The 18,715-nt window shown below is 43.7% G+C and overlaps 1 protein-coding gene across 6 annotated transcripts; it reads right to left on the bottom strand.

The window, feature by feature from the left end:
* Window positions 1-8,964: 8,964 nt before the first annotated feature.
* Window positions 8,965-17,580, bottom strand: tmpoa (thymopoietin a). Of its 6 annotated transcripts, none has more exons than XM_077005414.1 (13): window positions 17,274-17,580; window positions 14,552-14,669; window positions 13,655-13,801; window positions 13,072-13,214; window positions 12,407-12,502; window positions 12,090-12,158; window positions 11,851-11,979; window positions 11,027-11,146; window positions 10,824-10,871; window positions 10,428-10,667; window positions 10,162-10,242; window positions 9,713-9,816; window positions 8,965-9,448 (listed from the first exon to the last, which is right to left on the bottom strand). In XM_077005414.1, the coding sequence occupies exons 1-13, from the start codon at window positions 17,496-17,498 to the stop codon at window positions 9,103-9,105; spliced, it is 1,866 nt and encodes a 621-aa protein (XP_076861529.1). In that variant the 5' UTR covers window positions 17,499-17,580; the 3' UTR covers window positions 8,965-9,102. The 6 variants fall into 6 exon arrangements, with proteins under 6 accessions (XP_076861529.1, XP_076861530.1, XP_076861531.1 ...); XM_077005415.1 differs by having other exon boundaries at window positions 11,027-11,143; XM_077005416.1 differs by lacking the exons at window positions 10,428-10,667; window positions 10,824-10,871; window positions 11,027-11,146 and having other exon boundaries at window positions 17,274-17,577.
* Window positions 17,581-18,715: the final 1,135 nt, after the last annotated feature.

Below are 18,715 nucleotides of genomic sequence, written 5' to 3'. Positions count from 1 at the left end.
TTGTAGACGTATCTCTAGTTTGTTTACCTTATGGAAACGTCGTAATGTAGCGCAAATCAGCGTTTCAAAAGTAGGATGAGCTTTAAAATACAAGTTTTATTTTGCGTATTAGTGTATTATTAATAATAATACACTACACGGCTCAATCATTATCATGCGGAAATATCCAAGTCCCTATAGGTAATAACAGACAGTAAAACGGCGCTGTTTAAAACATTTTAATCAACTAGTTAACTTAATGCACAGTTGAAAACTTTGCAACTGCAAACAAAGAAGAAATTATAAACAAGAAATTAACTTACTGCACTATTGAAAGGACTAAATAGTACTGCACTGTTGAAATTCGCTACCAGGCAGGAAAAATCGATGGGTGTAGTAGGCGGCCACCAAAATAGTGACGTAAAAGCGACTTGCGCATGCGCAGTAAGCCTTGGTATGAATTTTCGATGGGTAGGAAAAATCGACAGAACACCTGCCTAAATTCCAGCACTTTTCAAACCGGAAACACAAAGCAACATTAAAATTCTTCAGGTAAATGTTCATTCCTGTGTTTGAGGGGTGTTTCTTTATGCTACCACATATCGTTTCGGAGAACACTGCACAGAATGTGACGCGGAAAGTATAAACGCCTCCACCGAAGAGGCAGTATTAACACGGAAAGGCATCGGCATCTTACGTAAAGGTTACGCTGGCATATGCCATTGACATCGGCATCCAGTGGCGTGCACAGACATTTTGGGGGGCAAGTGCTCGGGTGGGGGGGGGGGGGGTGAAGGGCACTTTTTAGCGCACGTGGGACACTTCATTATAAAAAAATTACAAGCACATGTTGAATGAAATTTGACTTTTATTTGTCACATTCTGTAAACGTGAGTTTTCAATGGAGAAAAAGTCACGCATCCAACTGATATAATTCATATCCAATATACAGTCATGTCCTTCAGGTAACTTCTGTTTACCCTCCACTGTCTGCAGGCCTTGTTGCATATATTTTGCAATTAGTAAATCAATATAGGCCTACAATTAAGACAGTAAAAGACCGTAAAGTAGGAGAAGGAGTTATAGGCTACTGAGTGTTGTCATTACATGAATGCAGATGGGCATTTTTCACAGGTAATTGGGAACTTCCCGTTTCTTCTTTCACAAATGAATGTAATTTATGTTGCCTAACAAAACCTATACAACTGAAGACGTTCAGCTTAACACATAGATTTGCAAACTCTACCTTAATTATTTGTATGTGGTCGTCCTCACGTTATCTATCATTGATTTGGGCTAGAGCGACTAGTTTATCAGGTGACCAGTCGGCTAAAAATGCTTTAGTGCTGTATGAGACATTTTACAACACAAGAAAATTATTTCACATTGGGCTTAGAGGGCAAACAGTACGATTTTGGTGGGGACGGGAGAAGAAGTCTATCTGTGAGCGTGTGTGCTGTGCTGAAGACGCTTCCTATCCACTCGCTGAACTGAACTGCTGCTGCAGCGCATCTGGTGTTAAAGGAAGAGAGAGGTCGGGTGTGTGTGAGGTGGTGGCTCATTTCAGGGCATTGTTTTTAATCGCTCAGGTTTTCAAAAGATCATTTCAAACCGACCTCAGTAAAATGATAATAATAATAATAAAAAACGAAGTTTCAAAAGGACACTTTCGTTGATAAAGGGCAGAGTTGGTGGTGATGTCTATGTGTGCACGCCACTGTCGGCATCTCACGTACAGATGTCAGTGGCACATGACATCAACATTTTGTTTTCAGACACTGGCATGTGCCTATGCTTGTGTCATTTGACTTTGTGCCTATACGTTTAGCTTGCACACAGATGTTTACGGTACTGAAAAGTTTTGAAAACTACTGAAAGTCATTTTTCAAAGTCATGTGGTAAGTCGCCACATTGTTTTCCTCTTGGGAAAGACCTCCGGACCATATTAGATGACGCCGGTGTTGTGCCGAATTCATACTCCTCTGCAGAGTCCGTCTCCCCTCGTTTGAACGCACTTAAAGACGCTACAGATGATATTTGCGATTTACGTTGTTTCTTTGCATAAACCTTAACACGGACGAAAGTGGCGGTCGTAAAGGCCCCAGAGCACTGCGTTTTTTCATTAGCTTTTAAACCGTCTATCATAAGACCACCAAACAAGTTGTTTTAAATTACATTCTAAACAACAACCTTTTGAATTGGTATTAATAACTTTTATCTCTATTTGTGGTTGGCAGTTTTTGTTAAATTTTCATTTCCATTGATTCAATTCAACACACATTCTTGCCTATGGAAAGTAGTCCCCTTTAATATAAGTATGAGCTCAACATCACTACCATATTTTCAATAAAAATACAAACATTCAAAGCTACTGAAATGTATAAATAAGGTATACATACACACCAAAGAGTTGTAGGTTGTTTAAGATGCACTTTATGTAGTCTAATACAACTTGTTTGTGGACTTATGATAGACCGTTTAAAAGTTATTGAAATAGATATTAACTAACCACCACAAATAGGTGCAAGGTATAAATACCCAGCTAAGAGATGGAGATTGTCGTACATCATGCACTTTATGTAATACAACTTGTTTGGTGGTCTTATGAAGGACCGTTTAAAAGCTATTGAAATTATTGCAAAAAAAAAAAAAGAATGCGCAGTGCTCTGGAGCCTTTATGACCTCCACTTTCGTCCGTGTTAAGGTCATTTGTAGACGGTGCCTGGAGGCCACAAGGCGTTGCAGCGGCGAAAGTAGTGCATTTAAAACGTGTTGTCTACTATTTAAAATGCGTCTGTTTCTGACTTAAACAAAGTTGTATGTGTTTGTTTTGGTTGCCAGAAATAAAAATTTACATATTTTGGCACTTTTACTAATCTTCCGAAAGAATTCCGAATGTGCGAATGTGAAACCAACTTTACCGAAGTTTTTCAGACCGTTTTCATACGTTACATGTCGATGTCACACCTAAACGTAAGATGTCGATGTGAGTGTCATGTGCCACTGTCACCTGTGCCGATAACAGTGGCATATGCCACTGACATCTGTACGTAAGATGCCGATGTCAATGGCACATGCCACTGACATCTGTACGTAAGATGCCGATGTCTATGCACATGCCAGCTTAGGTTCACGCGAGGTGGGCGGAGTCGAGCGCTACGGTCACTCGCGAAAGTATAAACCAGGCTTATCTCGGGGGCCCAGACAGCTCAGACACGAACAGGTGTTTTTTTTTCTTGATTACCCAAACTCTAGTGGGACGCACAACACCACAGCACAGAACTCACAAGCTGAACAGAGGCGCGCAGCAAACAGCCCACATTCATTTTAGAGTCTTGACGGTGTGCTCCAAGGTAGCGAGCTCCATCATGGTCTGACACAGTCGCCGCGGGTGCAGAACCTGCCGCGTGAAAAGAACAGCAGCCGCGCACACCATTTCGACGCGGCAAGAAACTTGGAGCCGCTGAGAACAGGTTAACAATATCTGAGGCGTTTCCAGAGCATTTCAGTTGTTGCTCTGTAGTATTATCCTATATGCGTTATTCACTAAAAATAGTATAGCATATTCTTGTATAGGTTTAGTTAATATGGAAGAAAAATAGTTCCATCGGATTTTGAATTCGTATTTGAAGCACTGAATTTGTTTGCCCTTGAATTTGAAGCTCTGAATTTTTTTTGCACTGAAATTATGCATCTGAATTTTGTTGCCTTTGAATTTAATGCTTATTAAAATACAATGAAAAAAAATTCGAGCGTTAAAAAATTCAAAAGATTTTTTTTCAAGTTGCTCGAATTCGATTGATCAAATTTGGCTCACAAAATACGCGTGCAAAATTTCGCGTGCTAAAATACGAGTTCAAAGATATTCAGAGTAAACATCCGGGACACAAAGGATGAGCAATCGATTCAAGACTCCAATCGAACCAAATCCAACCAATCACGCTCCACTGGTCACGGCGCTGTTTGAAGCCACAGGCGGAGAGAGAAAGTGAGTTATGTCGGCGCACGGGATCGGCTCCTCTTCGGTGAGTGTATTTACTCCTTTATTTGTCTATTGTGGTGTTTTTAAGATACAGTAAACGACGTGTTGCACATCAGAGGTTTGCGCTGGACTGATCTTTTTTTAACTCGCTCTGAACTCGCTATGTAGTCAACGTAGCTGCGTATGTGTGTGTCCGTCAGTCCACACTGTGCTTTATGATATTATATTTATCATAAAATCATTACATTCGTTTATTACTTCCTTACCAGTCGAGTAGTTTACAGCTGTTTTCAACTGTCTCCGTGGGGTAATGGTTAGTGACGAGAGCTTCGGACAAAACGGGCCTGACGAGCGATTTGTTTTTTTAAATTATTATTATATGTATAAAATCTTTCTCTCTGAGTTTACTTTTGGATAAGGAATTTATTTTTTCATTTTCTCTTCTGTTTATTACTCTAAACAGGTAGTTGGACGTGTCACAAGACAGATCAAGCAGTTAATGCCCGGTTCACACTACACGATTTTAGGCTGGTTTTTCAGTCGCCGACTGATCGGCGACAGAAACTGTGGTCAGAGGCAAATCGGCGATCACTCGTGTGAACTGCTGAAAGACGCTCGCCGAGCCGTCGCCGACTCGTCGCAGACGACCGGCAGATATCTAGCATGTTTAATATCTAGCGTGTTTAATATCTAGCATGTTTAATATCTAGCAGTCGGCGACTGAGAGTCGGCAGCAGCGTCTAGCTACAGCCAATGGGAACGCGGAGAGAGAACCACGGCACCGCTGAAGATATCTCTGAAGAATGTAAAAAACTTTCAAGAATGCTTTCAAAACAGTAACCCAGTAAACACACAAACTCCTCACCTTTCTTACAGCTTTACTACAACACTGTGTTTAAGTTATTGTGACAGCACTGGAGAAATAGTGCGATTGATTATATCTATGTTCACTGCAACGGAGAGATGAAATCTGGAAACTTGGGACTATGGAGTGTTTAAACGGTAAAATAATAATAATAATAACGAAAATGTGGAGTACATGTACATTGTTTTTTTCTTCTATGTGGTGTTGCTGGTTCTGGCGAGAGTTTCGTTTTCTCGTGTTTTTGGACGGCAGCCAGATGAGTCGGCGATTCCCCAGTTCCCCAGTCGTGTAATTCGTGAGCCCGCGTCGCCGATCAGTCATGTAGTGTGAAAGCCACAACAACTGACAGACTCGCGATTACAGCACGACCAGTCGTGTAGTGCGAACGGCACAAAAACCTGGCGACTGAAAAGTCGTGTAGTGTGAACCGGGCATTAGACGAGGGATTAAAGAATCCCCAATGTGGACAGTGCTCACTCGACGACCTGACAGTGGCCTTGCTTTTTCCAAAAGAGGCAGAAGGGAATTTGACTAACTCATTTTTGAAAATTTCAACTCTTAATAAAATGAAAGTGAGTCAAGCATGAGTTTTAATTAGTTTTATTTTCTGTGGTGTATAATTTTTACCTTTATGTCAAACATCAGAATAACAAAATTGGGCAATCAAACAACTTTTGATTGTATCCATTTACTGCAATGTCTCCTACTCTGTAAATAATTAAAAAAATTAATGAAGCTGCAGCTCAGTTTTTTATTGTTTTTTTTATTACTCAAACTAAAACTGATGACAAAATTTGCCATTAATTTTTCATTCATATGGTCTTAACTTTGTAAAGATGTTATTTTATTCCAATTCTCAGACCAGTTGTTTCAAATAGACAGGAAATTCTCACAAAACTGGACAGCAGAAATGTAAAGATCACAGCCAGAGGACTGGGATGCAGCTCCTGGGTTAACTGCATCTCTCAAAGCTGTCATCTGTTCATCTGTCAGTGGGCATTCTGTGTGTGGGACAATGATATTTGAGTGGTCATCAATGGGAAGTCCAGTGTTGTCCCACTCAATATTGGGAATCTCCATTCCCTACAAATAAGTTGTATACACTTATGTGGATAAAATAGCCACTTCCAAACTTTATACATAAACCATACTATTTGTTAAAATCATATTACACTTGCATGTACCTCTGTGCTATCTGCTGCAGGAATTGGGTGATGTGAATGACCCAGCACCCACAGTTGATTAGGGGTCATGTGGCTCTCTGTTCTTATTGGATGATTGTCCCAACCACTACAAAAAGTATCTAGGTCTTCCTGCAGGCGTGGTAGGAACACATAGTGGCAACAGAAGATGTGTGTGATGTTGGAAATGCTGAGCCCTCTCCTTCAAGGTAATGGAGAACATCATAGTAGATGCTTGTTACAGCTACCCATAGATCTCACCACAACCTTTCAATCCTGGAATATGATCAAACTGAAATACCTTGTATAAAAAAAACAAAACAACTTGCACTCAAGTTCTGAAACTTCCACTTCAAAAAAGGGCGTCGCCCCCTCAGGCGAGGTGTCCCGCCCCCTCAATTTAAATAATAAGACCCATTTATTTTACTATTGCTACCGCCCCCTTGCCCGCTTAACAATCGTCACACGCCGCCACCCCCACTGTATATGTCCTGGCGCCGGTCCAGTATATATATAAATGAATAAAAAATATTAATTATAACAAATCGCTCGTCAGTCGCGGTTATCGAACCCAGGCCCGTTTTGTCCGAAGCTCTCGTCACTAACCATTACCCCACGGAGAGTTAAAAACAGTTGTAAACTACTCGACTGGTAAGGAAATAATAAACGAATGTAATGATTTTATGATAAATATAATATCATAAAGCACAGTGTGGACTGACGGACACACACATACGCAGCTACGTTGACTACATAGCGAGTTCAGAGCGAGTTAAAAAAAGATCAGTCCAGCGCAAACCTCTGATGTGCAACACGTCGTTTACTGTATCTTACTGAATCTTAAAAACACCACAATAGACAAATAAAGGAGTAAATACACTCACCGAAGAGGAGCCGATCCCGTGCGCCGACATAACTCACTTTCTCTCTCCGCCTGTGGCTTCAAACAGCGCCGTGACCAGTGGAGCGTGATTGGTTGGATTTGGTTCGATTGGAGTCTTGAATCGATTGCTCATCCTTTGTGTCCCGGATGTTTACTCTGAATATCTTTGAACTCGTATTTTAGCACGCGAAATTTTGCACGCGTATTTTGTGAGCCAAATTTGACCAATCGAATTCGAGCAACTTGAAAAAAAATCTTTTGAATTTTTTAACGCTCGAATTTTTTTTCATTGTATTTTAATAAGCATTAAATTCAAAGGCAACAAAATTCAGATGCATAATTTCAGTGCAAAAAAAATTCAGAGCTTCAAATTCAAGGGCAAACAAATTCAGTGCTTCAAATACGAATTCAAAATCCGATGGAACTATTTTTCTTCCATATTAGTTACTCCTAATTGGGTGGTGTAAAAAAACATATAACGAGCATTTGAGTGTTTCTAATAGGCCTACTATTCAGAAATATTGAATATGCTGTTGGGACACTACGGAGCCTCGCGTGCGTTAAGCACGCGCACAGCTCTGCTCGCCGTTCTGGTCTCGTGAGCGGTGGATTCCAGCCGAACCTGCGCCCAAGATGCCGAGACCTTTCCACGGTATTACTGCCTCTCCACAATAGCTCAACAGCGCTTGATTGCCTTTACCCCGAGCTGATGGATAATTTTGTGAAAGCTGAAATGTTTTGCAAAGAAGGAACTAGGCCGTTTAAGAAATACTTTTTATAAATATATTTTTATAAATTTGCCCATGCCGTTTAATTACAGACATGGAAGAAGAAAATATTTCCCCGAGCGGATAAACGAGGAACGGAGTGGTCGCGTGCCCTTTTCAGCGCTTGTGAATGCACTCGCAACCAAACTGAAACTCACAAACTAACGAACAAGAAAGATATAGACATAAGAAAATAACGGAATAGGACAAAATGTTTGATATGAAGTTATGAATTTTATTTGCTTCGTTTTATTTTGCTTTCTACAAATCATATTGAGCCATCTACAGTATATAAAACACACCCAACCCAACAGTCTTTTCAAAGGTTAAAGAACATCTCAGCGCCATCCTCCCTCCCAGCAAACACAAATAAATACATTAAATACGTTTTAAACGTTAATATATTGAAATGAATGGCAAAATTTCAAAGATCACTCCAGTTTTGTTGGTTTCGCAAACAACCAGACATTTTAGTGGTCTGGAAAAACTTCTCAAAAGCCAGTGGCATATATTTACGACTGGAGTGGGAATAAAAATGTTTTATATTGTGTTAAAACCAAATCAACAATTCAGAAATGGTCAGTGAGGACAATTGCTTCTCAAAAAGTGCAAGAACATTTAACCAATCAGAAGGTTTTTTGATGACCAGGGATTCTTGTGCTTTTCAGAGACCGTTATTACATCATTTACATTATTGGAATTTCAAATACACTGGTACAAGAATGTTGCTTAATGCTGTTTATTATCTTTATTATACTATAAATAAGCAACACCCATAAATACATTAATAGGTAACAGTGCTAACTGAACTGAATAATACTTAATTTTAGAACTACACATGAAAATAAATGAATATTCGTCACACAAACACTACTTGGCACAGGGAGAAGCAGCACACAGGGTAGACAGCTGGTTCGGTTTAAGGCAGACTTATGTGACTAACTGACTGGGTTGGATTTAGGCAGGCAGAGTCTATGAATCCTGGATCATATTCTGCCATTGGACACGTTCACAAGCACACGCAGACACGTTCACCCTTTTGGCCACTTCTTCACGTAGAAACATCACATTAGCCCTCTAGGCACACGCAGCACCAAGAACATAAAAGCAGGCATGATCACGCACAGATGGGCTGAAGCAGGCTGAAGAACCTGCACCATACCCTCTTGCTTCTGCAGAGAACATGGACCAGGCGGCAACAGCCTGGGGTCCTTCATCTGAGCAGGTCCAGCTAGAAAGACGACGGACGGATGGACAGACAGAAAGCTCAATTGTTCATGATTTTATCTTGGGGGGGGGGGGGGGTGTTACAGAAAGTACTGAACCAAGAGGGTCAGGACGAGAGAGTAACATCTTATTATGTTCTGGATGGGGTGGAGGGCAGGGGGAGAGAGAGAGAGAGAGACAGAACAGAAAGAGACAGGAGGGGAGGAGAGGGGAGAGGTTCATTTGCTGGTACCATCTAATGCACTGCTACCTCCCTGGCCAAACGGACTCATTTCATTAGTCTCCATGGCCTGGTAGACAAAGAAAATGAATCCAGCCACAGCACTCAGAAGCAACAGACGCACCCACACTGGAATACGGCGCCGTGCCTTGGCCTGTACAACAGGGGGCGCTGTGGGCCTAGAGGCGGGGAAAGGAACGGCGCTCACAAGAGGCACAGATCGGCTCTCTGTGTAGGACGACCTGGTCTGTCTGAGCTCGGTGAGGCGTGGCCGCAAATCACTCAACCACGAATCGCCCAGGGACCGATCGGCCGCTCCTTTAATCGGGGGGCGACAGGTGGCACTGGTGGAATAGGGATGGATGGGTAGACAGACAGGGATGGATGGGTAGACAGACAGGGATGGATGGGTAGACAGACAGGTAAAACAGGAAGTAACAAAGTTGAAATCAGATGTCAGATATACAATTATACATCTGAAATGTTATGTACTTTAAATTTACAAAGAGGTTTCCAAAAGTTCAAACAGCCGGTTTCATATTCAAACAGCCGGTATCATGATTGCTTCCACAGTGAAGGTTCACAGATCCCCAGAGGTCACTGCTCACCTGATTCCCGTAGGAGTATTGAGGTTCTCGCTGGGGAACATTTCTTTGAGCACATTTCTTTCTGGCATTTTTGGGGTCTGCTCGACGTATGATAACTTCTCAATCTGCACACAAACACAGAAGCGTTGTGAAGACTATTAGGAGTGAAGCACTGTGTGCTGTGTAGAAGCAACAGACTGATCTACTGTATAATACTCCTTAATTACACGCTACAATTGCAGTTTTTGTTCTGTGTTCTTACAGCCCTGTTCAACTCCCCAGTGAGGCTGTCTGCTAGCCACAATGTAAACAGCAAAAAAGAAAAACAAACCCTCAAAGCAAACAAAATACCGACACGTGGCAGACACTACACAACAGTGCAACACACACAGACACACACACCACCCCTAGTGACGTGTGCACAAAGGGCAAAGGCCCTGGTCCTACTGCTATAGGACTGCAGGCATTACCAGTACTCTGGCTGGGGAGAGCAGTGGACCCGTATCACTATGCCTTCCACTCAACTGGGCCACTGAAGACCCTGCACGCTCCTGGTATGGTGGGAGTGAACACAGAAAATGTGTAAAACAAACAAACAAACAAACAAAAACCAAAACACAACATTGCTATCCTTTCCCCAAATAAAAGTGTGATTCCTCCTACAGCTGGTACTACTGAAATCTCAAATGGATCTCCACCATGTACTGACAAAATTAACTAAATGTCTGAGGCAAACCTTGGACAAGCTCTTTGTAATAGGCAACGGATCTTCTCGAACTGGAAGGTTGGAAGAAACCATTAGAGCACGGGGGGAGAGTGCTTTGGGGGAAGAGTCCATTACAGAGAGTGGGCGTGGGGAAAGTGAATCAGGTGAGAGACGGCACATCACGTGAACCAAATCCCGGGACGGTGGACGTGGGGCTGATCGATGCTGCTTCGTGTGCTTGGTCAGCGAGACATGTTCAGGCTCCATGTCCTTCAGTTATGGAAGACACACGCAATAGAAGACTGTGACCATCGGACTGGAAGGACAAATGGAAGGACAAACAGGGACAGCCATCTTTCCCAGCCGATGCCCTAATCTCAGACACCTGCACTGTCCTAGCTGTGGTTCAGTAATCTCAGCACCTACCGCTGGGCCGGGCTTCAGTGGCTGAGAGGCCTGTGTATCTGGGACATCCTAGAACATTATAAAGAAAGAAAAACAGTAAAACTGGAATCTCAAAGGTCCTTTGAACACCTGATTTTTCAGTTATGACAAGTGTTAACACAAAATCTCTATTTATTGACAAGAGGCTTCGTTTGTGGTTTCCAGCTAGACTCAGAAGGCGTCACCTCCAGGAGAGCAGTATCGAGGACAGAGGCCCACGGCCCTGTGCGGGGCAAGGGGCGGGGCAAGGGGCGGGGCCCTGGCGAGCGGTCAGCCGAGGACGTGAGGTTCTTCTCCCCAAACTTCTGTAGAGACGCTTATGTAAAATTAACATGCCTCAGTCAAAAAGCACAACCATTCAACTACGCTGTGAACAGGAGTTTTCTGGGGAGACACAATAAAACTAGAGTTCACATGACAATACAGCACAGGGTCACCACCTCCACACAAACCTGATCCCTTGTTTGGGAATAACCACATTCCTATATTCTATATTCTTCAGGTGCCTCTTTTACATAGTACCTAGCAATGTGAGAAGTATATACACACTGGCCACAGGGGGACACTGTTGGAGTCATGGCACTTGGAGACAGTTGCCACACACGTCTCCCATGACTAATGGCAGTGTTGTCCCACATAAGAACGTCCACTCAAGGACTGAAGGGCCCAGGGTGCATAACCTGTCACTGGAGACATCAATGCACCTGCAGCAACATATTCAATGACAGTAAGGGCACCTTGCTGCCTCGTTGCCATAGAGACAAGGGTTGGAGACTCCTGCTCCTATCAGGGGGGGCGGGGCCTTTCAGAAATCGGAGTAAGAGCTTCAGAGCTCACAGTCTAAGTTCACATTATCCCAAAGAGACCAAACAAACCTGCCATCGATTCGTTCCACCCGGTGTAGGAACCTTAAACATCAGTGTGTTCTGTCGCTTGTGTGAAGTAATGGTAAACTCAGAAGTGATATGGTGGAGTGGGTTTGACACAGATGAGAGAAATAACCGCACACCTCCTCAGCACAAATGGCCTGACGAAACCCCTCCAGGGCAGGGCAGGCTGGGACCACACTCTCACGAGACCCAGTGCGGCAGGTCCTGCTCACGGGGGAGGGCTCCGACAGCAGGTTTTTGGGTACTGCCTTCGGTGTGAGAACATCGTCCGTGACTTGAATGAAGTCGGTACTCAGGGCCTTCGTGGCTCAAGATAATACCATGCTGTAAATGCCATAAATGTAACTCGTTTACATACCGCAGGTCTGTCTGTCATCTCGTCATGACGGGCAGGTAGCCACTCTGAAGCGGAAGACTCAGAGACGTCCTGAAGGAAAACAGGTGTGTAACACGTGCAATAATACACCAGTGTTGATCCACCAGGTGTGAGACGCGAGACATGCTCATTTCAACAAGTGGTGCTAGAGGTGCTTGACTAAGACTCGTCCCTAAGAGCTGTGCAAGAGATCTCCGTTAGGTCCCTGTGAGGTCCCTGTGAGCATTTGTCCACAGTGCAAAAAAGCCCAGTGCACAGAACACAGATGTTGGAAACGTAAGCACAATGCACGGCATTACAGTGTCATCGCTGGCAGGGACGGTCTGATCCAGTCTGCGTGAAGACCTCCGAGACCTTCTCCGCATGTTCCAGACCAGTAGCTCCTCTTCCTCCGTCTGAACACCACACCACACACGGAGTAGAACCATCTCAGCACTCAGCAGAGTGCACACACACACACACCATCGCATCACAGCCCAGTGTGCACACACACACCATCGCATCACAGCCCAGTGTGCGCACACACCCCATCGCATCACAGCCCAGTGTGCGCACACACCCCATCGCATCACAGCCCAGTGTGCGCACACACCCCATCGCATCACAGCCCAGTGTGCGCACACACCCCATCGCATCACAGCCCAGTGTGCGCACACACCCCATCGCATCACAGCCCAGTGTACTCACACACCATCGCATCACAGCCCAGAGTACTCAGTACAGTAGAGGTACTGAACAATTGCTTGGTATTCTCTCTCTCTCTCTCGCCCTAGGGGTGGAGCTTTAGAGACACATTCCTGAGTGTTGTACAGTGGTGTTAACATGAGCCAAATAAAACATGTGTTACAGCCATGCAGGAAAATAGACAGGAAACCAAGGAAAGTGGGAGGAACGCTGCTACGTGTTCAGAGAGACAGAGAGAGGAACGTTATCTACACGTGTTTGCGTGGTTTCTGTTCCTCACCATGTGTTGACTGCTGAGTGTTATGGGGGTAACTGATGGTTTCCCTCTACTCCTCACTGGCCTCTCCACCACTGGGACACGCTCGGGTTCAGGGTCAGGTTCTGGGTCGGGTTCAGGGTCAGGGTCGGTCACTGCTGTCATCTCTAAAGCAACAGACACTGCATTCAGCATCAGCTCAGTAAAGGCAGACAGAGCTGAGTGGACGCCACTTCTGATGTTAAAAGACTCATTCATAAGAGTAACTCTCTATAGTATTCTACCAATGCACTTCTGAACTTATTTCATTATGACCCTCCGTCAGAATGTGCAAATGTCAGATATTTTGGTATGTGATTAACAATCATTGCACAAAGGTTCAATCATCTGAACAGTGCCTCTACAGTGACTATAAAAAACACTGTCCTGACATCTAAAGCAATACATTAAGACTTTGAAAGAATCTTTCCCTTTTCTGAGACTGAAGGAAGGCACTAGTGCTGGGGGGGGGGGGATGGGGCCTGGTGTTTGGGGGGGGGGGGGGGGGGATGGGGCCTGGTGTTGGGGGGGGGCTGTGCATGCAGGCTGTGGGTTTGAGAGGCTGTACCCTCTGTGTCGCTGTACTGGTCTGCGTGGGTGTTGCCGTTGTGACTGCGGTCTGTGTGGGCGTGTTCAGAGCGTGGAGAGAAGGCTTCAGGGGGACCCTGATCCAGACACTTCTGAAGCTTCATCTCGTACACCTTCCGGGTGGACGCTGTGAAACAAACAAAACCAGATCATAAACCCACAACATAACGGTCCACATGCTCCATCTGGAGATGATCTCCACAGTTCCGGGAGCAATCCTACTGCAGACACAGTCTCCTCCAAAACACAGGCCTGAAATATGCTAACGTAGAATTGACTTTGTTCCACTAATCAGCAGTTTACTGTACTGTATTGATTGGGAGTAGTTCCAAAAGTCATTGTTCAAATTAATTGTTATGGTTATTATTAAGGTACTGTTCAAAATAACTGCTCTCAATTATAAACAGAAACTCGGTGCAGACGTGTGTAATTAAACTGCACGGTTCCATCCTGAAAGCTTAAACACGATCTCATGGGATCAGAGAAGTTCATCAGCAATGCAAAACGCCCCATGCAAAAAGCTGCACATTCTCACCTGGTGTGGGGAGTGCAGATGGTGCGTGTGGAAACACTTACACTACAACAACCTGAGCAACACAACTCCACCACTACAAACTGTTGGAGACAGCTCATCCTCCAGTAGAGGCTCTTCATTCCAAGGTGTCACCCAGCAAAAGAATGTAAGCATTTGAAAGCATGTTTTTGTGCAAACCAGCAGAGTGAAAAATATAAAATGCTCACAATGCAATATTTCAGTCAAACCAGTCTCAATCACAGAAAAAAAGTATTATTCACAAGTAATATTACTCAAACCCTGTGAAGCAGTGCACATGCGTTTTGTCTGGAGCTGAAATTCTGACAGGAAGGAACGTCTTGCCTACAACGGGACCCGCGCTGACGCCGAACTTCAGAAGCTCCTCCTTCAGGCCTTCGTTGGTGAGTGCAGTCACATCCATCTCCTCCGGTGAGACTCTGTCTGTTTTCTTGGTGGCTTTCTGCAGCAGCAGAAACAAAATCAGAGGTGAAATTAGACAGTTTTCAACTAAAATTTTTCAGTTTACAGATTTTCCCTGCAAGTTACAAAATTAACCTGCTAATGAATTTTAAGTTTGATCAACTAGATTATAAAAACTCACAGGAACGAAACAACTAAGGGTTTGAGATAAAAGACTGTACGATCATCTTCTGTTCACAAAATAAGCCAAATTTCTGTTAACAGAATTTCAGCATATTTTCTTAAACTGTTAAATTCAGTTTGTATACAAGGACCAATGGCAGCGGTTTAAACAGCGAGTGTGCAGACTAATCACAACTGTGACTAAAGGATAATGCCATCACACCAAGATCTTAGACCACCAGATCCTGAATGGCAGAGTGCACAGGCAGAAGCCATGTTCCTAAACCACGAGCAGATTACGAGGGAGACCCCAGACACCTCAGCTTGGTTGAGAATGATGTGAGCAAATTTTAGCTTTTGACATTCATGAAAATGTTCATATTATACACTGCTTGGTAAGATGCACATGACGCTGTGGATGGACAGAATATGAGAGGCTCCTTCCCGACATTCCAGGGATTCATCTGACTTAACATTGATATTCTGATGTACAGAAAAGGAAAATAAAACACATCATGAGATTCATACAGCAGCCTGCACAAACGCTGCAAGAAAATTCCAGAGTAATGGAATAACTCAGTCTGGGAACGCGGAGCGTGTGCAGAAGGGTGGAGCTGGGACACGGCCATCCTGGCCACATTCCGCTGGAGTGTCGCCATCTCTCTCTCTCTCTCTCTCCACAAAAACATGTGATCAGACTGAAGTAGTGGAGAGGTGGTGTGGGATGAGATGTGGTGTGTCCGCTTGTATGTGGAACACAGTCACGGGGAGGTGTACAGTTCAGATTCTCGGCAACACCCTGAGGCCTTTCAAAGGGAAACTGGAGAATCACCCAATCAAAGAGCCAATCTCAGAAATCTCAGACAATTCCAAAAGGGGGGTGTGGGGGAGTTTCCTCTTCTACAAACTCGGCTCCACCTCTGAATGGAAGTGTGTAAGTTGCACTTATAGCCAAAGCAGATGTGCAAAACAGCCCAGTTTAACTTGGTTCCACAATGTTCTACATCCACCAGATTCTATCCACAACAATCTTATATGCACATTAAACCTCAAAGTTCAAAATGCAGAAAGGGCGCGCACCCCTCCGTGCACGAGCCCAGGCCTGTGGGTGTCTCACATCAGTCCAGGAGATACCCTGTGGTTCAGAGTCAACACAAACCTGACCATGCTGCCAGACATTTGTTTGCAATGTGAAAGGATTAAATGTGGTTAGCCACAGTTCCTCCACCATCACTGCCTTACCGAGAATTACAAATTGATGTGAACAAAGTGACTTCTCAAAAGTATTTCTACACCAGGAGCACAATAATAATTTGCGGGTTATTAAAACAGCATATTAATATTACCATACATGGCCAGAAAACAATGTAATAACACCACAAAGTAATTCAAAAGTACTGATGATGTGTAACAACACTTTTAGAGAAATGGGTTAAACACACGCGCGTCCAAATTCCTCACAAGCAACTATTTCCTCAATAAAGCGACCAAACCCACAATGAAATCTTGCGCGTGTCGAAGTGATCCAGTCCTGAGGATCAGAGCAAGCGACAGATAAAAGATCCCTCACTTCTTGTCCAATGATATTTATGTGCTCACAGGATCCCGTTAACACCGACAGTTGTACTAAATATCAGCAGCGGATTTAAAAACTGAAAACAGAAAAAAAACGGTTAAAGCTCATGAACGACAGAGCACGGAAAAATCACCATTTTAACGAACTACTGCACACACAAGAACTGACAAAAAGCACTTTCCTTACAAATCTCCAAATAACAGATTTCGTCACTAGTGAAATCAAAAGGCCATGAGCAGAGACTGGGCAGCTCACCGGTTGGGCCAAAGACATAACGGGAAGAGAAACTGACAGAAGACAGGAAGATTTATTCCTTTATTACAACAGCATACTTTCGCAGCACAAATAAATATGTATTTTATATTCCAACAGGTGTGTATAACCTTCAGGTCTGAAAGAAATTCTGCTCTGCACATGATTAGTATTATTGGTTTTCGAAGTGTTGACCATCGTTATTACATCCCACCCAACTGTGTTAAATCGACCCGAACCGTGTTGAGCCCATCGCGAACGGACCGAGTGTTTCAGCGGGAAACAGTCTGGCGGGACACCGGCGTGTTTTCGTTTCAAAACACAAACTGGACCGAATATCCTGACCAGTCACACAGCGCCCATATTTATATACAGTTACATCGAGCCCGCGATAGTTTATGATAAACTAGTTACAACTTTGCTGCAAAACTTTTATCGCTGTGTAGCGCAGACTGCAGGTTCCTCCAAACAGACACAATGTTGCGTACACACACACACACACACACACACGTCTGCCCAGGGCTCTCACTTCCACAACGTACCCTAACCTTAATTAAACAGCACGTTAAACACGTCGTTGTTCTTTATCTCAACACCACATAATGTGTTAACCCGCCGTCACCCCCCACCGTGAGGAGTGCGGGAGTCACCCACCCTCCCGGAGCGGCTCCTGGAGGAGACCGCGGGCTGCAGCTCCTCGTCGCTGGAGAAGGTGTCGGGAGAGCCGCTGTGGTTCTGAGAGGTCAGGTTCTTCAGGTACAGGTCCACGTACACCCCCTTCCTTTGGTCGCCGTTCGGAAGCGCCACATTGTGGGCCACCAGTGCACTTTTAAGCTTGTCTTTAGTCAACACAGAGGGATCCGCAAGAAATTCCGACATGTCTGCTTCTCTTTTTTTAACAAGGGAGACGATGGCTAGCACGGCTATAATCGTTAGCCAAGTAACAGTTTATGGCATCAATGGCCATATTAAGAGCGCGAAGACTATTGGTCATGTAGGGGTAAGAACGAGCGCTCTCATTGGTGCAAAACTCCTACACGTTAAAGCGCCCATATAAAAATGTCAAAGGAACGACTTCAAGACAGAACAATCTATTTTTACTGAACTGGTGTTATATGAATATCAGCCTATAGCATTTTTGTAATAGATCATGTTAATAAATTAGAATATACGTCGTCAGTCAAAACTCAATACAACTTGTCGTATACTTTAAAAATAGTTCGATTCTTACGCTTGATGTGAATATATGCAATTTTTTCTTTTGGAAAAGTATATGGCATTAAGTACTGGTTTACGAGACTCAGATTAGCTTAACATCACAATAAAGCGCATTTTATGGTGAATCAACATTATTCCTCTCTGGCCCGATACTGGCGGCGGTTGTAGAACGCTTTAACTGGGAGTCTAAACCGGGTCCAGTGGCTGTTAGAGACCACGTGATCCATGTCCACAACAGGCCCGGCATGAAACACACTCACTTACTAGCTGCTTCCGTAGAAACACGCACACCTACCTTTCAGGTGCATTTGATACCAATATACGTACTGTAGCCCTTTGGTTAGTACACACAGGTCAGCACCGGCTGGTTTTATATGACAGGACCACTACTGGCCCCTTCTCAATACAGCAGCACACTTGTGTAGCATTCACATGGTAATGGGTGGCAAACGTCTACAAATACATTAGACACAGCAGTGACACTGCCATGGTCCCACAGTAGTGGGTGTTTAACATCACCCTGTTGCTGGTTGTTTTGTTTTCTTTTAGTCATACAAACATTCTCTGGTCAAACATGGTCTGGGGGTCAATAATTACAAATGAAATATGAATTTGTTGTGACCCACTGTCTGCAAAATGTTTTTGTTTAAAAAAATAAATGCATTTCTTCCTAAATAAACTTTTATATTTGTTTAATGATGGTATGTACTCCTTACTTTGTATTTTGCTTTTTGTTTTTTTAAAAAGAAGAACCTTGTTTATAGATCAATTTCTGTGAAACCTGGAAGCTTTACAAATACACAACTGGCTGCCATCTGCTGGCTATTTTGGCAATAAACAGCAATCACAGTGGAAATGCATCCTGGATAAATAACAGA

Source organism: Brachyhypopomus gauderio, chromosome 5 (assembly GCF_052324685.1).
Source record: "Brachyhypopomus gauderio isolate BG-103 chromosome 5, BGAUD_0.2, whole genome shotgun sequence".
Taxonomy (NCBI): Eukaryota; Metazoa; Chordata; class Actinopteri; order Gymnotiformes; family Hypopomidae; genus Brachyhypopomus; species Brachyhypopomus gauderio.
Note: the sequence above shows the minus strand (reverse complement) of the source record. Positions and strands in the feature narration are given on the sequence as shown.

What these genes read in the sequence shown, in the direction of transcription:
- tmpoa (XM_077005414.1), bottom strand. Translation starts at nt 17,498, where the DNA reads ATGTCGGAATTTCTTGCGGATCCCTCTGTGTTGACTAAAGACAAGCTT. An exon ending in CCAGTACAGCGACACAGAGG is followed by an intron (nt 13,215 to 13,654) that starts GTACAGCCTCTC and finishes CTGTTGCTTTAG; the next exon opens with AGATGACAGCAGTGACCGAC. An exon ending in TTACAAAGAGCTTGTCCAAG is followed by an intron (nt 10,243 to 10,427) that starts GTTTGCCTCAGA and finishes CCACCATACCAG; the next exon opens with GAGCGTGCAGGGTCTTCAGT.